Source organism: Myxocyprinus asiaticus, chromosome 22 (assembly GCF_019703515.2).
Source record: "Myxocyprinus asiaticus isolate MX2 ecotype Aquarium Trade chromosome 22, UBuf_Myxa_2, whole genome shotgun sequence".
Lineage (NCBI taxonomy): Eukaryota > Metazoa > Chordata > Actinopteri > Cypriniformes > Catostomidae > Myxocyprinus > Myxocyprinus asiaticus.
Genome location: NC_059365.1, coordinates 29,117,756 through 29,133,186, shown reverse-complemented (window position 1 = coordinate 29,133,186; position 15,431 = coordinate 29,117,756). Strand labels below are relative to the sequence as shown.

Sequence of the window (15,431 nt, the reverse complement as noted above, 5' to 3'; positions counted from 1 at the left end):
ATGTTTATTACATACTCTGTTTTGTATTACTGTAATATATTGTAATATTAATACTTTATCATTGCTACTATGTTACTAATATACATTATGCCAAAATAAATATTGAAATTACAACAACGTAATAATAATAATAATAATAAATTTTCATTAATTTTCATTTCTATAAAGTTTAGTACTAAAATATTGATATATTATAATATTAATACTTTACAATTATTAATATTGTATATTTTGTAATAATGAATATTTAAATTACATTATTATAAATAGTATTGTTGTTTTCATTATTATTATTAATAATAATATTATTATTATTATTTCTGATATATTTCTTTTAGCCCTGTGGGTAGGTCGGTTATATATATGGCAAAACAGGACAGTGTGTTGTCAGAAATCAACTTTAATACTTATTTCAGTGGCACTGTTTTATGCGAGCTCTTATTCATCGCTTGCTTTTCTTTGACACGTGCGCCCCTTGCGACCAAAAATGGTCACGACTTCCGTGTTTACGACAGTCTGTGAGCCGGTAATCATTTACGGCAGATAACGTAGTCACATGTGTTTCCAGAGTCAACAGCGTGCTTATTGATAGAAGTCCAAAACAGACAGTTTTTAAAGGTAAATTGTCCTTTTCACATGGCGGTGTACATTCTAGAATAACATATGCTGTGTCAAAATGTATATAAAAGATGAACTGTTAATATTATTTGTCTAATTTCTGCACTCGGATGTGGTACAGATACTTAACTGGTTAACCATGCTTGATTGTATTCTTGTATTTCTTTCTTGAGATTTAATGATCATTATATGGAATATTTTAAATAAAGTCCTCTCTTGGGTCCTGGAGATACAATCGATTACTCCAGTTAATGTGAGGATCACGATGAATAAACGTTTGTTTGATTCATTCATTATAGTTCAACATTGCATAAACCAGGGATTATGTGAACGTGTTTCTTACATGTGTTCTGCAGTTTTGTAATATCATTATGTCATTCCGCGGTGGTGGTGGTCGTGGAGGGGGCCGTGGCGGCGGATTCAACAGAGGTGGGGGACGGGGTGGCGGATTTGGTGGTGGTCGAGGCGGCGGATTTGGTGGTGGTCGAGGCGGCGGATTTGGTGGTGGTCGAGGTGGCGGCAGAGGTGGATTCAGACAGCAAGACTTTGGCCCACCGGAATATGTTGTCGGTAAGGTTTTTTCTTTTTTCCTGTACTTTAATTTCAAAGATTTTTTTTTTTTTTGGTGGGGGGGGGTGATTGTCTGCTTGTGATAGGCGTTCCAAAACTGCCTGTCAGGTCATAATTGTCATCATAATCGTGTTCCATTTTTTTTTTTTTTTTTTTTTTTTTTTAGCTCTAGGAGAGTTTATGCACCCCTGTGAAGATGATATTGTCTGCAGATGTGTGACAGAGGAAAACAAAGTTCCTTACTTCAATGCTCCTGTATACCTTGAAAACAAAGAACAGATTGGAAAAGTCGACGAGATCTTTGGGCAGCTTCGCGACTTTGTATCCTTAAATGTTACTGCAAGTAATCATGGGGCTGTCAACCTTTAAAATGACTTAAAGTAAAGGGTTCCTGTATAATTATTTTGCGAAGCTAATTTTATTTCCATTAATATGTGTAAGTCCTTAAGAAATTCCTCAGTATTTTTCAGTCAAACTTTCTGAAAATATGAAGGCATCCTCCTTCAAGAAATTACAGAAGGTAAGCTCAAATAGTTTTTTCTGGCTCTGTTTTGAACAATTGTTTCACCTCAGTATACAAATGCTTTACAGCATTGTTTACTTCCAATATGACGCAAAACACACTGTGTTCCTGATATTCTCAGCAAATTTATAAAGCTCTTGTAGTATATCCAGTGGACTTTTACGAGGATGTGTCTAACAATGCATAACATTTTTAATCACTTTTCTCCTGAATCAGTTCTACATTGATCCAATGAAGCTGCTGCCCCTCCAAAGATTCCTCCCCAGGCCTCCAGGTGAGAAGGGGCCTCCTCGAGGAGGTAGAGGAGGAAGAGGTGGAGGTGGGAGAGGAGGTAAGGCCATACTTGCTTTGGGATTTTCTTGTTTTCAAAACAAGAAAACAGTATACAGTGTTCATTGATTTGAGTTTCATCATTATCTCTGGTAATATGTGGTTAGTTAACTAATATTTAAGTATATCTGTTGAGGGAATATGCTAAAGAGAGCAATTGGTTTGCAGGTGGATTCCGTGGTGGACGTGGAGGAGGAGGATTTGGTGGACGTGGAGGAGGAGGATTCGGTGGACGTGGAGGTGGCAGAGGAGGTGGTGGTGGGTTCAGGGGAGGTAGAGGTGGAGGTAGTGGACGTGGATTCAGAGGTGAGTTGGCAATTCTGATCATCAGAAATCAATAATGAAATCAGAAAATTACTGGAATTAAAAAAGCGAATGAGGCTGTCTTCGCTGCAAATTCATTTGAAAATAAACAACACAAAATATGCACTCTGCTTGTTTGCAGGTGGAAGATGATGAAGGCCTTAAAGGAATGGGACATATTGTTTTATCTTCAGAGGAGGCTTCCAAGGAGAAGCCAGAAGCAGCATTTGGGGTCTTACACAGTCTTTGGACTCTGTTCATTGATGCCTCTCTTGTACAGCTGAACATTTTACTCTGTTTTGTACCATATTTGTATTTTTTCAGCAGTTCAATTTTATTTGATGTACTAATAGGGCTATTTTTAAGTTGACATATGTCTGTGTACAAGATGGCATGTGTCTCCCACAAAAACTTGACTCGTTGGTTTGTTTCCACTTGTGTTTCCACATTGCTGGAAGATGACCAGTACCAATATAACCATGTTGTAGTGTGGAAAAAATAAATAAATGGTGAAGCCAACTCTACCGTGATTAAATAATATAAAAGTTACATTGCTGTATTGTAATTGACATCTGAATTTCTGTCAGCTTTGGAATGACCATGTATTTGCTCATTAAAATCTATGGTATATTTACAACTCTGTCTCTGTTTAAAATTTAACTAGGTAAACTTATTTGGTATGTGATAGATGTGTTATGGGACATTCTGCCATTTCCAGTGTATATTTTGCCATTTCAAATTAGGTAAGAAATTGGTTATGCAAACCTTTTAGATAAAGAAATATGCATTTTTATCAGCAGCTGGACAAAGTGTTTAGGCAGAGGTTTTTCTAGGCCCTCCTTCACTGCAGAGCCAAATAAAATAAAATAAAAAGGCTGTACTTGTAAAACAATACTATGAAACTGACTACTGCTAAACCTAACTTGAAAAATTGTGATAGATGATGGTGATAATATAATTTGACTGTCGTTTATCCTACAGGCATCAGAAAATGCATTGACAGGCTTCTAGTTTGACTGAAAACTGCTCTTAGAATGATTAAGTATTTGTACAGCAACGCAATCGTTGACAGACCAATGACAGAAAAAAGCGATGACATGCGCTGTTAAAAACAACGTACTTTGCTAAAGCGTGGCCTTAACCTTTTCTCTGATTGGCTGGAGAAAGAGTTGTTCAGTTTGCCACACCCCTCCTTCCTTTTCTCTCGGTGGAAGAAAAGCATGGACACAACAGGGAAAGTAAGTTTCCAGGCGAAATACGCCTTCATCCTTCACTTTTTGAAGAACACAAAACATAATTTTTCGAGTTTTGTGTACGTTTAAGAGACGCATTTGTGCACAATTGCAAACCCTCGAGAGACGAAATTCAATGCAAAAATGGTTACAAATATATAGCACCACTTGTGCATGATAGGAGAGCAAATCTAGGTACAAAGATTAATTGTGCGGCTTTGACCTGTTTTCCTTGGCCTTGTTTGATGAATTCCGTTATGTGACAATGCATGTATGATCAGAAACACGTTAGACTGATTTTTGAGTCCATGGTGATAAGAGCATTTCACCTACTTTTAGCACCGATTTCACAAAGCATGCAAATAGAAGTGGATATTCAGAATATGTTTTGCAGATTTAATGTACATGGATTTTATTGCATGTCATCTACATAGTAGTCTATATATGATGTTTTGTGTCTAACTGCATCTCGATCTGGCCTAAATAATGCTACTGCATACTTACAGCTGAAGTCAGAAGTTTACATACACCTTAGCCAAATACGTTTAAACTCAGTTTTTCACAATTCCTGACATTTAATCGTAGAAAACATTCCCTGTCTTAGGTCAGTTAGGATCACTATTTTATTTTAAGAATGTGAAATGTTAGAATAATAGTAGAGAGAATGATTTATTTCAGCTTTTATTTCTTTCATCACATTCCCAGTGGGTCAGAAGTTTACATACACTTTGTTAGTATTTGCTAGCATTGCCTTTAAATTGTTTAACTTGGGTCAAACGTTTTGGGTAGCCTTCCACAAGCTTCTCACTATAAGTTGCTGGAATTTTGGCCCATTCCTGCAGACAGAACTGGTGTAACCGAGTCAGGTTTGTAGGCCTCCGTACTCGCACACACTTTTTCAGTTCTGCCCACAAATTGTCTATCAGATTGAGGTGAGGGCTTTGTGATGGCCACTCCAATACCTTGACTTTGTTGTCCTTAAGCCATTTTGCCACAACTTTGGAGGTATGCTTGGGGTCATTGTCCATTTGGAAGATCAATTTGCGACCGAGCTTTAACTTCAATATATTCACATAATTTTCTTTCCTCATGATGCCATCCATTTTGTGAAGTGCACCAGTCCCTCCTGCACCAAAGCACCCCCACAACATGATGCTGCCACCCCCATGCTTCACAGTTGAAATGGTGTTCTTCGGCTTGAAAGCCTCACTCTTTTTCCTCCAAACAGAACGATGGTCATTATGGCCAATTTTTGTTTCATCAGACCAGAGGACATTTCTCCAAAATGTAAGATCTTTGTCCCCATGCACACTTGCAAACTGTAGTCTGGCTTATTTTATGGCGGTTTTGGAGCATTGGCTTCTTCCTTGCTGAGCAGCCTTTCAGGTTATGTCAATATAGGACTCGTTTTACTGTGGATATAGATACTTGTCTACCTGTTTCCACCAGCATCTTCACAAGGTCCTTTGCTGTTGTTCTGGGATTGATTTGCACTTTTCGCACCAAACTACATTCATCTCTAGGAGACAGAATGTGTCTCCTTCCTGAGCGGTATGATGGCTGCGTGGTCCCATGGTGTTTATACTTGTGTACTATTGTTTGTACAGATGAACGTGGTACCATCAGGTGTTTGGAAATTTCTCCCAAGGATGAACCAGACTTGTGGAGGTCCACAATTTTTTATCTGAGGTCTTGGCTGATTTCTTCTTATTTTCCTATGATGTCAAGCAAAGAGGCACTGAGTTTGAAGCTAGGCCTTAAATACATCCACAGGTACACCTCCAATTTAGTACACCTCCTATCAGAAGATAATTGTCTAAAGGCATGAAAACATTTTCAGGAATTTTCCAAGCTGCTTAAAGGCACAGTTAACTTAGTGTATATAAACTTGAATGTAAACTTCTGACCCATTGGAATTGTGATATGGTTAATTAATGTCTGTAAACAATTGTTGGAAAAATTACTCGTGTCATGCACAAGGTAGATGTACTAAACGACTTGCCCAAACTATAGTTTGCTAATATTAAACCTGTGGAGTGGTTAAAATTAGTTTTAATGACTTCAACCTAAGTGTATGTAAACTTCTGACTTCAACTGTACTTGCAGAGCAGTAACTTATATAACCTTCATTATAGGTGAAAAGGAGATTCCACAGCATCTCATATAACAGTATATTTATGTACTAATTTCTTCTAAATGTATCCACAGGTGATCAAATGCAAGGCAGCAGTGGCCTGGGAGGCTAGTAAGCCTCTCTCCATTGAGGAGGTGGAGGTAGCTCCACCCCAAGCCCATGAAGTCAGAGTTAAGGTAAACCATTAATCTGAACATTGTACCTCTTGACTAAAACAAAAGGTTATTTGGTGTGCAAAGACACTTGATGAGTCAAACTTCGAAGAATCCAATTGTATTAGTATTCGCATCAAGAAAAATAACATGAGGATTTCGCCATCAAGCTGAAATTAGTTTGTTAATAAGATATGTTGTCCATTTGAAACCTTTGTTTTTAAAGATTTAAATTGACATCAGATGGTTATGATCTTTTTGTGACTAATTTGTTGAGCTGCCTTTATCTCAGTGGGAGCCTCTTGTTCAGCATAATTTATAGTCAAGATTTGACACTTTAATTGCTTGAGCTCTGTTAAAAGCACAAACAAACTGGGTTGCAGCTGCACCCTGTCAACGCTCGATGTTTTGGTGCACGGAAGTTCAGTTTTGACCCTGTTGTCTTGTCTCAAGCATATTTATGCAGGAGACAGTAGTGAAAATTGGTGTGTTATTTATTATAAAGTAATTATGCAAAGTCATAGAGAAAAATATAATTGCTATTCAAAATACAACTATGGTTGTATGTTTCAGATTCATGCTACGGGCGTATGTCACACTGACGCATACACCCTGAGTGGAAGTGACCCTGAGGGCTTGTTTCCTGTCATCATGGGTCACGAGGGAGCAGGCACTGTTGAGAGTATTGGGGAAGGGGTCACCAAATTCAAACCAGGCATGTCAAAATGTGTTTAGGTCTATATAGCCTCTCGTGAATGAAATTAATGTTTTCAAAATGTAAGCAGTATTGTGAGTTCAGAAGCAATCAAAGTGTCTAATTTCTTTACAAGGTGATACTGTCATTCCACTATATGTACCCCAGTGTGGAGAGTGCAAGTTTTGTAAAAACCCCAAAACCAACTTGTGTCAGAAGATCAGGTAATTATGAATAGGATTTACTTAAAGGAATAATTCTCCCAAAAATGAAGATACTCACATTATCCACTTACACTGATTCCATCCCAGATGTGTATGACTGTCTTTCTTCAGCAGAACACAAATTAAGGTTTTTAGAAGATAGAGCTCTGTTCAGGTCCTTGTAATGGCATTTCACGGGTGCCAGACGGTCATAAAAGTAATCCATGCGACTCCAGTCGATCAATGAATGTCTTCTGAAGCGAATCGATAGGTTTATGTAAGAAACAAGTCGATAATTAAAAAGTTTTTAACTTTAAATCGGCGCTTCCATCCAGGGCTCTGCTGTTTGAAATGGCCAAACTCTCGTGTGACGTTCGTTCTTCTGTTGTAAATAAGTGCTGCTTCAGAATTCTCACGTGAACTTGCCGACGCGCTTACATCACGCTTCACATCATCTGCTAGCAGGAAGCAATTTTTAAAAGTTAACATTTTAATTATTGATTTATTTTGTACACAAACATATTGATTTGCTTCAGAAGACATTCATTGATCGACTGGAGTTTTGTGGATTACTTTTATGCTGCCTAAATATGACTTTTGGAGTGTCAACGTGCTGGCACCCGTGTATATCCATTATAAGGACCTGACAGAGCTCTATCTTCTAAAAATCTTTATTTGCGTTCTGCTAAAGATAAACAGCCATAAACATCTGGGATGGCATCAGGCTGAGTGAATAATGACAGAATTTACATTTTTGGGTAAACTATTCCTTTAATGAGAGATCTCTTCAGTATGTGTGCTAACTTGCACAATTACAAGCAATGTCGGTTTGCAGTGACTCAGTTCTCATTTAATTATTTAGGGTGACCCAGGGTCAGGGTCTGATGCCCGATAAGACCTCCAGATTCACCTGTAAAGGCAAGCAACTCTTCCACTTCATGGGTACCAGCACCTTCTCTGAGTACACCGTTGTGGCTGAAATCTCTCTGGCAATAGTGGATGAACATGCTCCACTGGACAAAGTATGTTTGCTGGGCTGTGGCATCTCCACTGGATATGGAGCTGCTCTCAACACTGCCAAGGTCTTCATGCTGAATCTGCTCTCTGATCCAGCTTCTCATTTATTTTATTTAGGAGAAATTAATGTATATTTGTTTATATTTGCGTATTTGATGCTGCCTCCAAAAATCCCACAGTCAAGAGACTCATGTTCACCCTGGTAGGTTGAAGCTGGCTCTACATGTGCTGTGTTCGGTTTGGGAGCTGTTGGGCTTGCTGTCATAATGGGCTGCAAATCACAGGGTGCCACCAGGATCATTGGCATTGACATCAATCCAGACAAGTTTGAAACTGCCAAGAAGTTTGGAGCCACTGAGTTTGTGAACCCCAAGGACCACAGCAAGCCCATTCAGGAGGTGCTGGTGGAGCTGACAGATGGAGGAGTGGACTATTCCTTTGAATGCATCGGCAATGTCGCCATTATGGTAAGCTACATAAACAATAAGCATTTAGTTGAGGATGAACAAAAGCTGCCTGATACAGCCACCCAAATGTCTACTGTAATACTGTTGATCTCTGTTCAGTTGCGGTTATCATTTCCCCCAAAATATTTCCTGCCATGGTGATTCATAATAATGTGTACTTGATGTGAAGTGCAGACCTACTATTTGTACGACTTGTGTTTAGGATGACCATCACTGTCACTTTTCTTTTGAATTTCAGAGAGCTGCTCTTGAGGCATGTCACAAAGGCTGGGGAACCAGTGTCATCATTGGCGTGGCAGGGGCTGGTCAAGAAATCTCCACCCGCCCTTTCCAGCTGGTAACAGGGCGTACATGGAAAGGCACAGCCTTTGGTGGTGGGTGTATTTTTTTAAAGGAATGGTTAAGCACTAATGTCGTTCCAAACCCCTATGACTTTCTTTTTTCCTTGGAAAAAAAAAGGCGAATTTGAAGAATATACTGGCTGCACCTTTCCATACAATAAAAGTAAATGGGAATGGGTGCTGTCAAGCTTCAAAATGACAAAAAAAGCACCATAAAAGTATTATAAAGGTGGTTCTTGGATTGTCTTCTGAAGCCATACAATAGCTTTTCATGACAAACTAGCAGAAATTTAAGTTATTCACTGAAAATATTTTAGTCGCTGTTGGTCTTCAATCAAATCAGACACTTTTAGATGCATTGTGTTAGGTTTGACATTTGAGAACCGATTACGTTTGATGTTACTGATGTAAAAGCATTACTTGATGCATCTAAATGGGTACAGCACGTAACACGCACGCATTACACACACTGTCGGATAAATGGAGGAAGGCGGAGTGACTGCTCATTCCTCAGTTTCATTTGAATGAGAAGATGAGAGGAAATTATGAAAAAAAAGTTTGTCCTCTGTTGTGTGGAATTGGTTTGGCTTTAGAAAACGCGATACTGAGCAGAAAACAGTGATTAGCAAGGTTTGTACATTGTGTATGTCAGTATATCCATGAGCGCGTATATATCAGTGGTCAGGGCTTCACGTGAGACTGAGATAGAAATAATGAGACGCAGTTTTTCACTGACAGCTGCAGGCGTCATTAGATGAAAAGCTTGTCTAGAACGCGAGAAAAAAAATGACACTGAATCCGCTGCTGTGGCATTAAATTTTTCGCTTGAGCCACCGTCAAAGCAAATCCAATGACATTCTTCCCATGCTCCAAACATGCCTCCAATCCAAATACGCACAGCTGTGTTTTGTGCGAGTGTTGCGCACGCAGTCTGAAACATGCAAGTGCGCGTGAGTATTGAAGTCATCCAATTCCCTTAATATGTCAAAAAGCGCAGATCACACCCGATACTCATTCTGGTTTCTCTCGATGTCAAGTAGGTTTTTAAAATACACATCAAAACCCTTTCTAAAATTCAGTTTGAATGATATTTGATATCAGGAAACAAACCAGCCATATTTTCTTTCAGATATTTTATATTTTCTTTATAAAGTTTACTAAAAACACAAAGAGCCTAATTAAGTGTTTTGTTTATGGATATTTTATTTTATTTTTTTACTTTTTTGCATTGCTTTGAGAAGATGTTAAATTTCTTGAGTAAAATTATAACAATAATCATAACAACAACAACAACAATAATAATATAAGAAGAAGAAAAAGAAGAAAATTGGTGCACATCATCAGACTGAAATGTGGCTTTTTTACTATGCTTTTCAAGTTCAAAATAAAGAGAAAATTATAAGATGAAGTAGTTTTCATTTATAAAGTATTCAATTCACTGACTGGATTACTCAAAATTACACATTGCAACATGTAATAATATATAATAAAAATGTATTGATTTTACAGAAAAATGTAACTATATTGTGATATATATCGTTATCGTGATATAAAATTACTCATATCATGATATAGGATTTTGGTCATATTGCCCACCCCTATACATATAGTAATAACATAGTTTGGAATAAAAGGTGGCAAGAGTCTGTTTTCCACCTGTAAAAATGGGGAGTTCCCCTATAATCTGCATTGTCTCCTCCATGTTAGCGGCCCCGACCCCCCCCCCCCCATCAAAAGTGAAAGTGGTCTGGTTCATCAGCCAGTGCGTGGTCATGATGTACATTGCTTCAGTCCGTTAATGTATCTACAGAAATTAATCTAAAATCGGACATTTCAAAAGAAAAAGGAGCAGAGAAAGAGCAGGAGGTAGCAGACAATTTGTAATTTTTTTATTTTTTTTTTTTTACAGAAGAAAAGTGAGTCATACCTCTCAACATAGCTACTTTGTGAATATTAGTTTGATATCCATGTAAACATTGTCCAAAATTAACACATTTTGAACGTGTCACATGCGAGAACATATTGCTTTTGGCAAGAAAATATAAGGGAAATATTCACCAGATGGTAGGTAACATTATTAGCAACTGCATCATTACATGTTTTTTATTAAATGTTGAACAACAATCAGATGCTTGCTTAAAGTGACATGCACAATTCAAATCAAACTGTCAACATCTGCCGCTATTCACGCATCTATTGTAAAAATATACAGTATTTTACTTTAGTGCAAAATTTACCATCAGATGTTCATCTGTGATGCCTAAATGTTATTTTTCTTCAGAACTACATGGGACAAATGTGAAATTTTCCTCACATTAAGCCACTAAAAGAAAATGTGAGGTACAAAATCAACTGTAGTTGCACTCGGATGCCGTTGTCTATTTAAAGAGATGATACCGATTTAGCATGTGTTCTGAGTATCAATGTACAGTGCATCCGGAAAGTATTCACAGCGCTTCACTTTTTCCACATTTTGTTATGTTATAGCCTTATTCCAAAATTGATTAAATTCATTATTTTCCTCAAAATTCTACAAACAATACCCCATAATGACAACATGAAAGAAGTTTGTTTGAAATCTTTGCAAATGCATTAAAAATAAAAAATGAAAAAAAATCACATGTACATAAGTATTCACAGCCTTTGCCATGACACTCAAAATTGAGCTCAGGTGCATCCTGTTTCCACTGATCATCCATGAGATGTTTCTACAACTTGATTGGAGTCCACCTGTGGTAAATTCAGTTGATTGGACATGATTTGGAAAGGCACACACCTGTCTATATAAGGTCCCACAGTTAACAGTACATGTCGGAGCACAAACCGAGCCATGAAGTCCAAGGAATTGTCTGTAGACCTCAGAGACAGGATTGTATCGAGGCACAGATCTGGGGAAGGGTACAGAAAAATGTCTGCAGCATTGAAGGTCCCAATGAGCACAGTGTCCTCCATCATCAGTAAATGGAAGAAGTTTGGAACCACCAGGACTCTTCGGGGGAGAAGGGCCTTAGTCAGGGAGGTGACCAAGAACCCGATGGTCACTCTGACAGAGCTCCAGCATTTCTCTGTGGAGAGAGGAGAACCTTCCAGAAGAACAACCATCTCTGCAGCACTCCACCAATCAGGCCTGTATGGTAGAGTGGCCAGACGGAAGCCACTCCTCAGTAAAAGGCACATGACAGCCCGCCTGGAGTTTGCCAAAAGGCACCTGAAGTTTCTCATGGTCTGAGAGTCCAAAGATTGAACTCTTTGGCCTGAATGGCAAGGGTCATGTCTGGAGGAAACCAGGCACCGCTCATCACCTGGCCAATACCATCCCTACAGTGATGCATGGTGGTGGCAGCATCATGCTGTGGGGATGTTTTTCAGCAGCAGGAACTGGGAGACTAGTCAGGATCGAGGGAAAGATGAATGCAGCAATGTACAGAGACATCCTTGATGAAAACCTGCTCCAGAGCTCTGGACCTCAGACTGGGGTGAAGGTTCATCTTCCAACAGGACAACGACCCTAAGCACACAGCCAAGATAACAAAGGAGTGGCTCCTGGACAACTCTGTGAATGTCCTTGAGTGGCCCAGCCAGAGCCCAGACTTGAACCCGATTGAACATCTCTGGAGTGATCTGAAAATGGCTGTGCACCGACGCTCCCCATCCAACCTGATGGAGCTTGAGAGGTCCTGCAAAGAAGAATGGGAGAAACTGCCCAAAAATAGGTGTGCCAAGCTTGTAGCATCATACTCAAAAAGACACGAGGCTGTAATTGATGCCAAAGGTGCTTCAACAAAGTATTGAGTAAAGGCTGTGAATACTTGTGATTTATTTTTTTAAATAAATTTGCAAAGATTTTAAACAAACTTCTTTCACATTGTCATTATGGGGTATTGTTTGTAGAATGTTGAGGAAAATATTGAATTTAATCCATTTTGGAATAAGGCTGTAACATAACAAAATGTGGAAAAAGTGAAGCACTGTGAATACTTTCCAGATGCACTGTAAATCATTGTAAATAGAACAATCTATGTATGTTAACAATAAACATGTAACAAATATATATGCAAAATAATAAATGCAGTTTCAAGATGTTTATTGATGGAATATGAGTTTGACCATTTTTCAAAAGCTAAAATGTGACCAATATGATGAAAAAATATCAAATTGAATCTGGAAATCTATAACAATACCCAGCCCTAATTTTAAGTTAATTTTAGACCCAGATCAGATGGCAAGTTCTAAAACTACCTGAGAGCAGAAATGTCACAGGATAGACTGAACAAACTGGCACTCTTCTAATTTCAGAAGTGTTATGGTGAATTTGCCAACAAGAAAACTCATAAATTTACAGTACTGTGCAAAAAGGCTTCACAAAAACATTTGTCTTAAGATGGTTACTTATATCTTCAGCTTTAGTGTGTCAATAGGAAATATACATTTTAGACTCCCAAACATTTCTTTTGCAAATAGAAATGATTAGAATAGAAGAACAGGGATCCCTGCAACAGATGGCATGGTCCCCACAGAGCCCCCACTGAATATTGAGTCAGTCTGAGATTACATGAAAAGACAGAAGCTATTGAGACAGCCAGAATAGATAGAAGAACTGTGGCAAGAAGCTTGGAACATCCTATCTGCCAACAACCAAGAAAAACTGTATCCAGGTGTACCTAGGAGAATTGGTGCTGTTTTGAAGGCAAAGGTGGTCACACCAAATATTGATTTAGCTTTTTTTATGTTTACTGGACTTTGTATGATCTTAATTGATAAATGAAAACTATTTATGGCATTATTTTTGAAGACATCCTCACTATGCAAAATTTTTCCCAAGTGCCTAAAACTTTTGCACAGTACTGTATACATGTATAATTTATTTTGTTAGTTTTATTTATTTATTTTATAATGTATTGCTTTATTCAAATAATGTTTGCATTTGAAAATAAAAAGTTGTGAATTACTTATGAATTAGCACTTTTAAGTATCCATCTAAAATGTTTACCCCCACCACAAACCCAAATTGTTAAGTGAGCCCTAAAGCAGTTCTGTACCCGGGGCCCAAAATTTGGTGCTACGCCCCTGGATGCATCAATGTATCAGCCACCAATATTTATCAGCCAATTATTGACAATTAAAACCACTGGCAAATCAATAATAAACATAAACACTGATATGAAAACAAACAAAACAATGGTTCATTCATATACTTACTACATACATTTATTGTGTCATATAAAGTTTATAATATTTTTTTTTTCTGTGTAACATAAATAAATGCCTACAGAAATAAAAACCACAAAATGTCAACCATTTCGAATATGCATAATATTAATTTGTAATGTTCTATCATAATATGTACTGTAAAATGTGAGTTTTGTGGTTTATAACTGCAAAAAACAAGTGCAAAAAATGTTTTAGAAATGTTAAGTGATCTATTTTCACAATTTCACACCATGCTATATACTGTGTGTGTGTGTGTGTATGTGTGATATATATATATATATAATAAAAAAATATATATATATATATATATATATATATATATATATATATATATATATATATATATATATATATATCTTACATTTATCTTTTATCTTAGAAATTTGTCCTGTTATTTGTTCATCAGTTTCAGTCCATGTTCAATGGAAATTATTTATTGTTAGAACAATAGCTTTTGAACCTCTTTGTACATTTTTAAAGCATAATTCCCAGGCAAAAAATTGAAGTGATGATAAAATAAAGTGAGTACTCTAAGTGGCAAAATATCTTTATCCATATCAGCCTATAGTTTTTTTGTTACATTTTCATATCAGTGGATCCTTAATTTGAAATGTAGATTTTGCCCTTCAGTGCAAGTGCTTTATATGTTTTATTAAATATGTGATATTATGCAATCTACTCTAAGATAATGCTTTTCCTTTTGCTTTTCAGGCTGGAAGAGTGTGGAGAGTGTTCCTAAACTGGTGAATGACTACATGAGCAAGAAGCTGATGGTGGATGAGTTTGTCACTCACACATTGCCCTTCGACCAGATCAATGAGGCCTTTGATTTGATGCATGCTGGAAAAAGGTACTTGCATCAGAACCTGCCTTGCTGTCTTGTGCTACTTGTTAATATCATGTTTATGCAATATGACAAAACAAAATTACATTTAAATGCAAACATTCCTCCTTTGTCTCCCACAGTATCCGAACCGTCCTGAAGTTCTGAAGTGTAAAGGATTCACAAACAAGAGCTCAAATGCCTTATCCTGTCATGAAACAGACACTGATCATTAACACCCTGTCTCAGTAGTTGTTGACAACAATGTTGACTGTTGTGTTGGAGGTTGTTCTGATGGCGTGTGTAGAGTTCCAGTTACACACTGAATAAATGTGATACAACATAAAACTTGCTGTGCTTCCTTTTGTTTATGAAATTTCAAATTTATAGTCAAAATATTGTAATAGTAATGGCTATTAATGGCTTGGGCATTGAGTCAAACTCAGCAGTAGTTATGGGGAAACTGCTATTCTATTTAAAATTCTGCTATTCTGTTATAAATCCTGCTTGTTTGTACATATTATTCTTGGTTCAAATCCCTATAAATTATAGGACTAATATTAATCAACATAAAAGCTTAACAGCTTGACAACTAAATTTAGTTTAAATCATTTCTTGTCAGATAACACGAGTTATAATTTAAAAGTGCATTTCCCGAAGTCAGCTACTGACACTAATTAAATACATGTATACTTATAAATACATTTAAATAATATTGTATAATATGTAAATAAATGGTTTTTCTCAAGGATTGGAATCTGGAACATTTAACGATAACACTGTATAACACTTTTTTATTTATTTTTTATTTTA

The 15,431-nt window shown here is 37.2% G+C and overlaps 2 protein-coding genes across 3 annotated transcripts; both read left to right on the top strand.

Moving 5' to 3' along the window:
* The first annotated feature begins 538 nt into the window (after positions 1-538).
* On the top strand, positions 539-2,981 carry gar1 (GAR1 homolog, ribonucleoprotein). Of its 2 annotated transcripts, none has more exons than XM_051649255.1 (7): positions 539-618; positions 975-1,188; positions 1,355-1,509; positions 1,649-1,708; positions 1,928-2,042; positions 2,210-2,347; positions 2,487-2,981. In XM_051649255.1, the coding sequence occupies exons 2-7, from the start codon at positions 990-992 to the stop codon at positions 2,495-2,497; spliced, it is 678 nt and encodes a 225-aa protein (XP_051505215.1). In that variant the 5' UTR covers positions 539-618; positions 975-989; the 3' UTR covers positions 2,498-2,981. The 2 variants fall into 2 exon arrangements, with proteins under 2 accessions (XP_051505215.1, XP_051505214.1); XM_051649254.1 differs by having other exon boundaries at positions 548-871.
* A 530-nt stretch (positions 2,982-3,511) lies between these two features.
* On the top strand, positions 3,512-14,966 carry adh5 (alcohol dehydrogenase 5). The gene is made up of 9 exons (XM_051649253.1): positions 3,512-3,582; positions 5,785-5,886; positions 6,436-6,577; positions 6,693-6,780; positions 7,622-7,841; positions 7,983-8,243; positions 8,482-8,617; positions 14,507-14,645; positions 14,762-14,966. Exons 1-9 carry the CDS (start codon positions 3,565-3,567, stop codon positions 14,784-14,786), a joined length of 1,131 nt encoding a protein of 376 aa, XP_051505213.1. The 5' UTR covers positions 3,512-3,564; the 3' UTR covers positions 14,787-14,966.
* Positions 14,967-15,431: the final 465 nt, after the last annotated feature.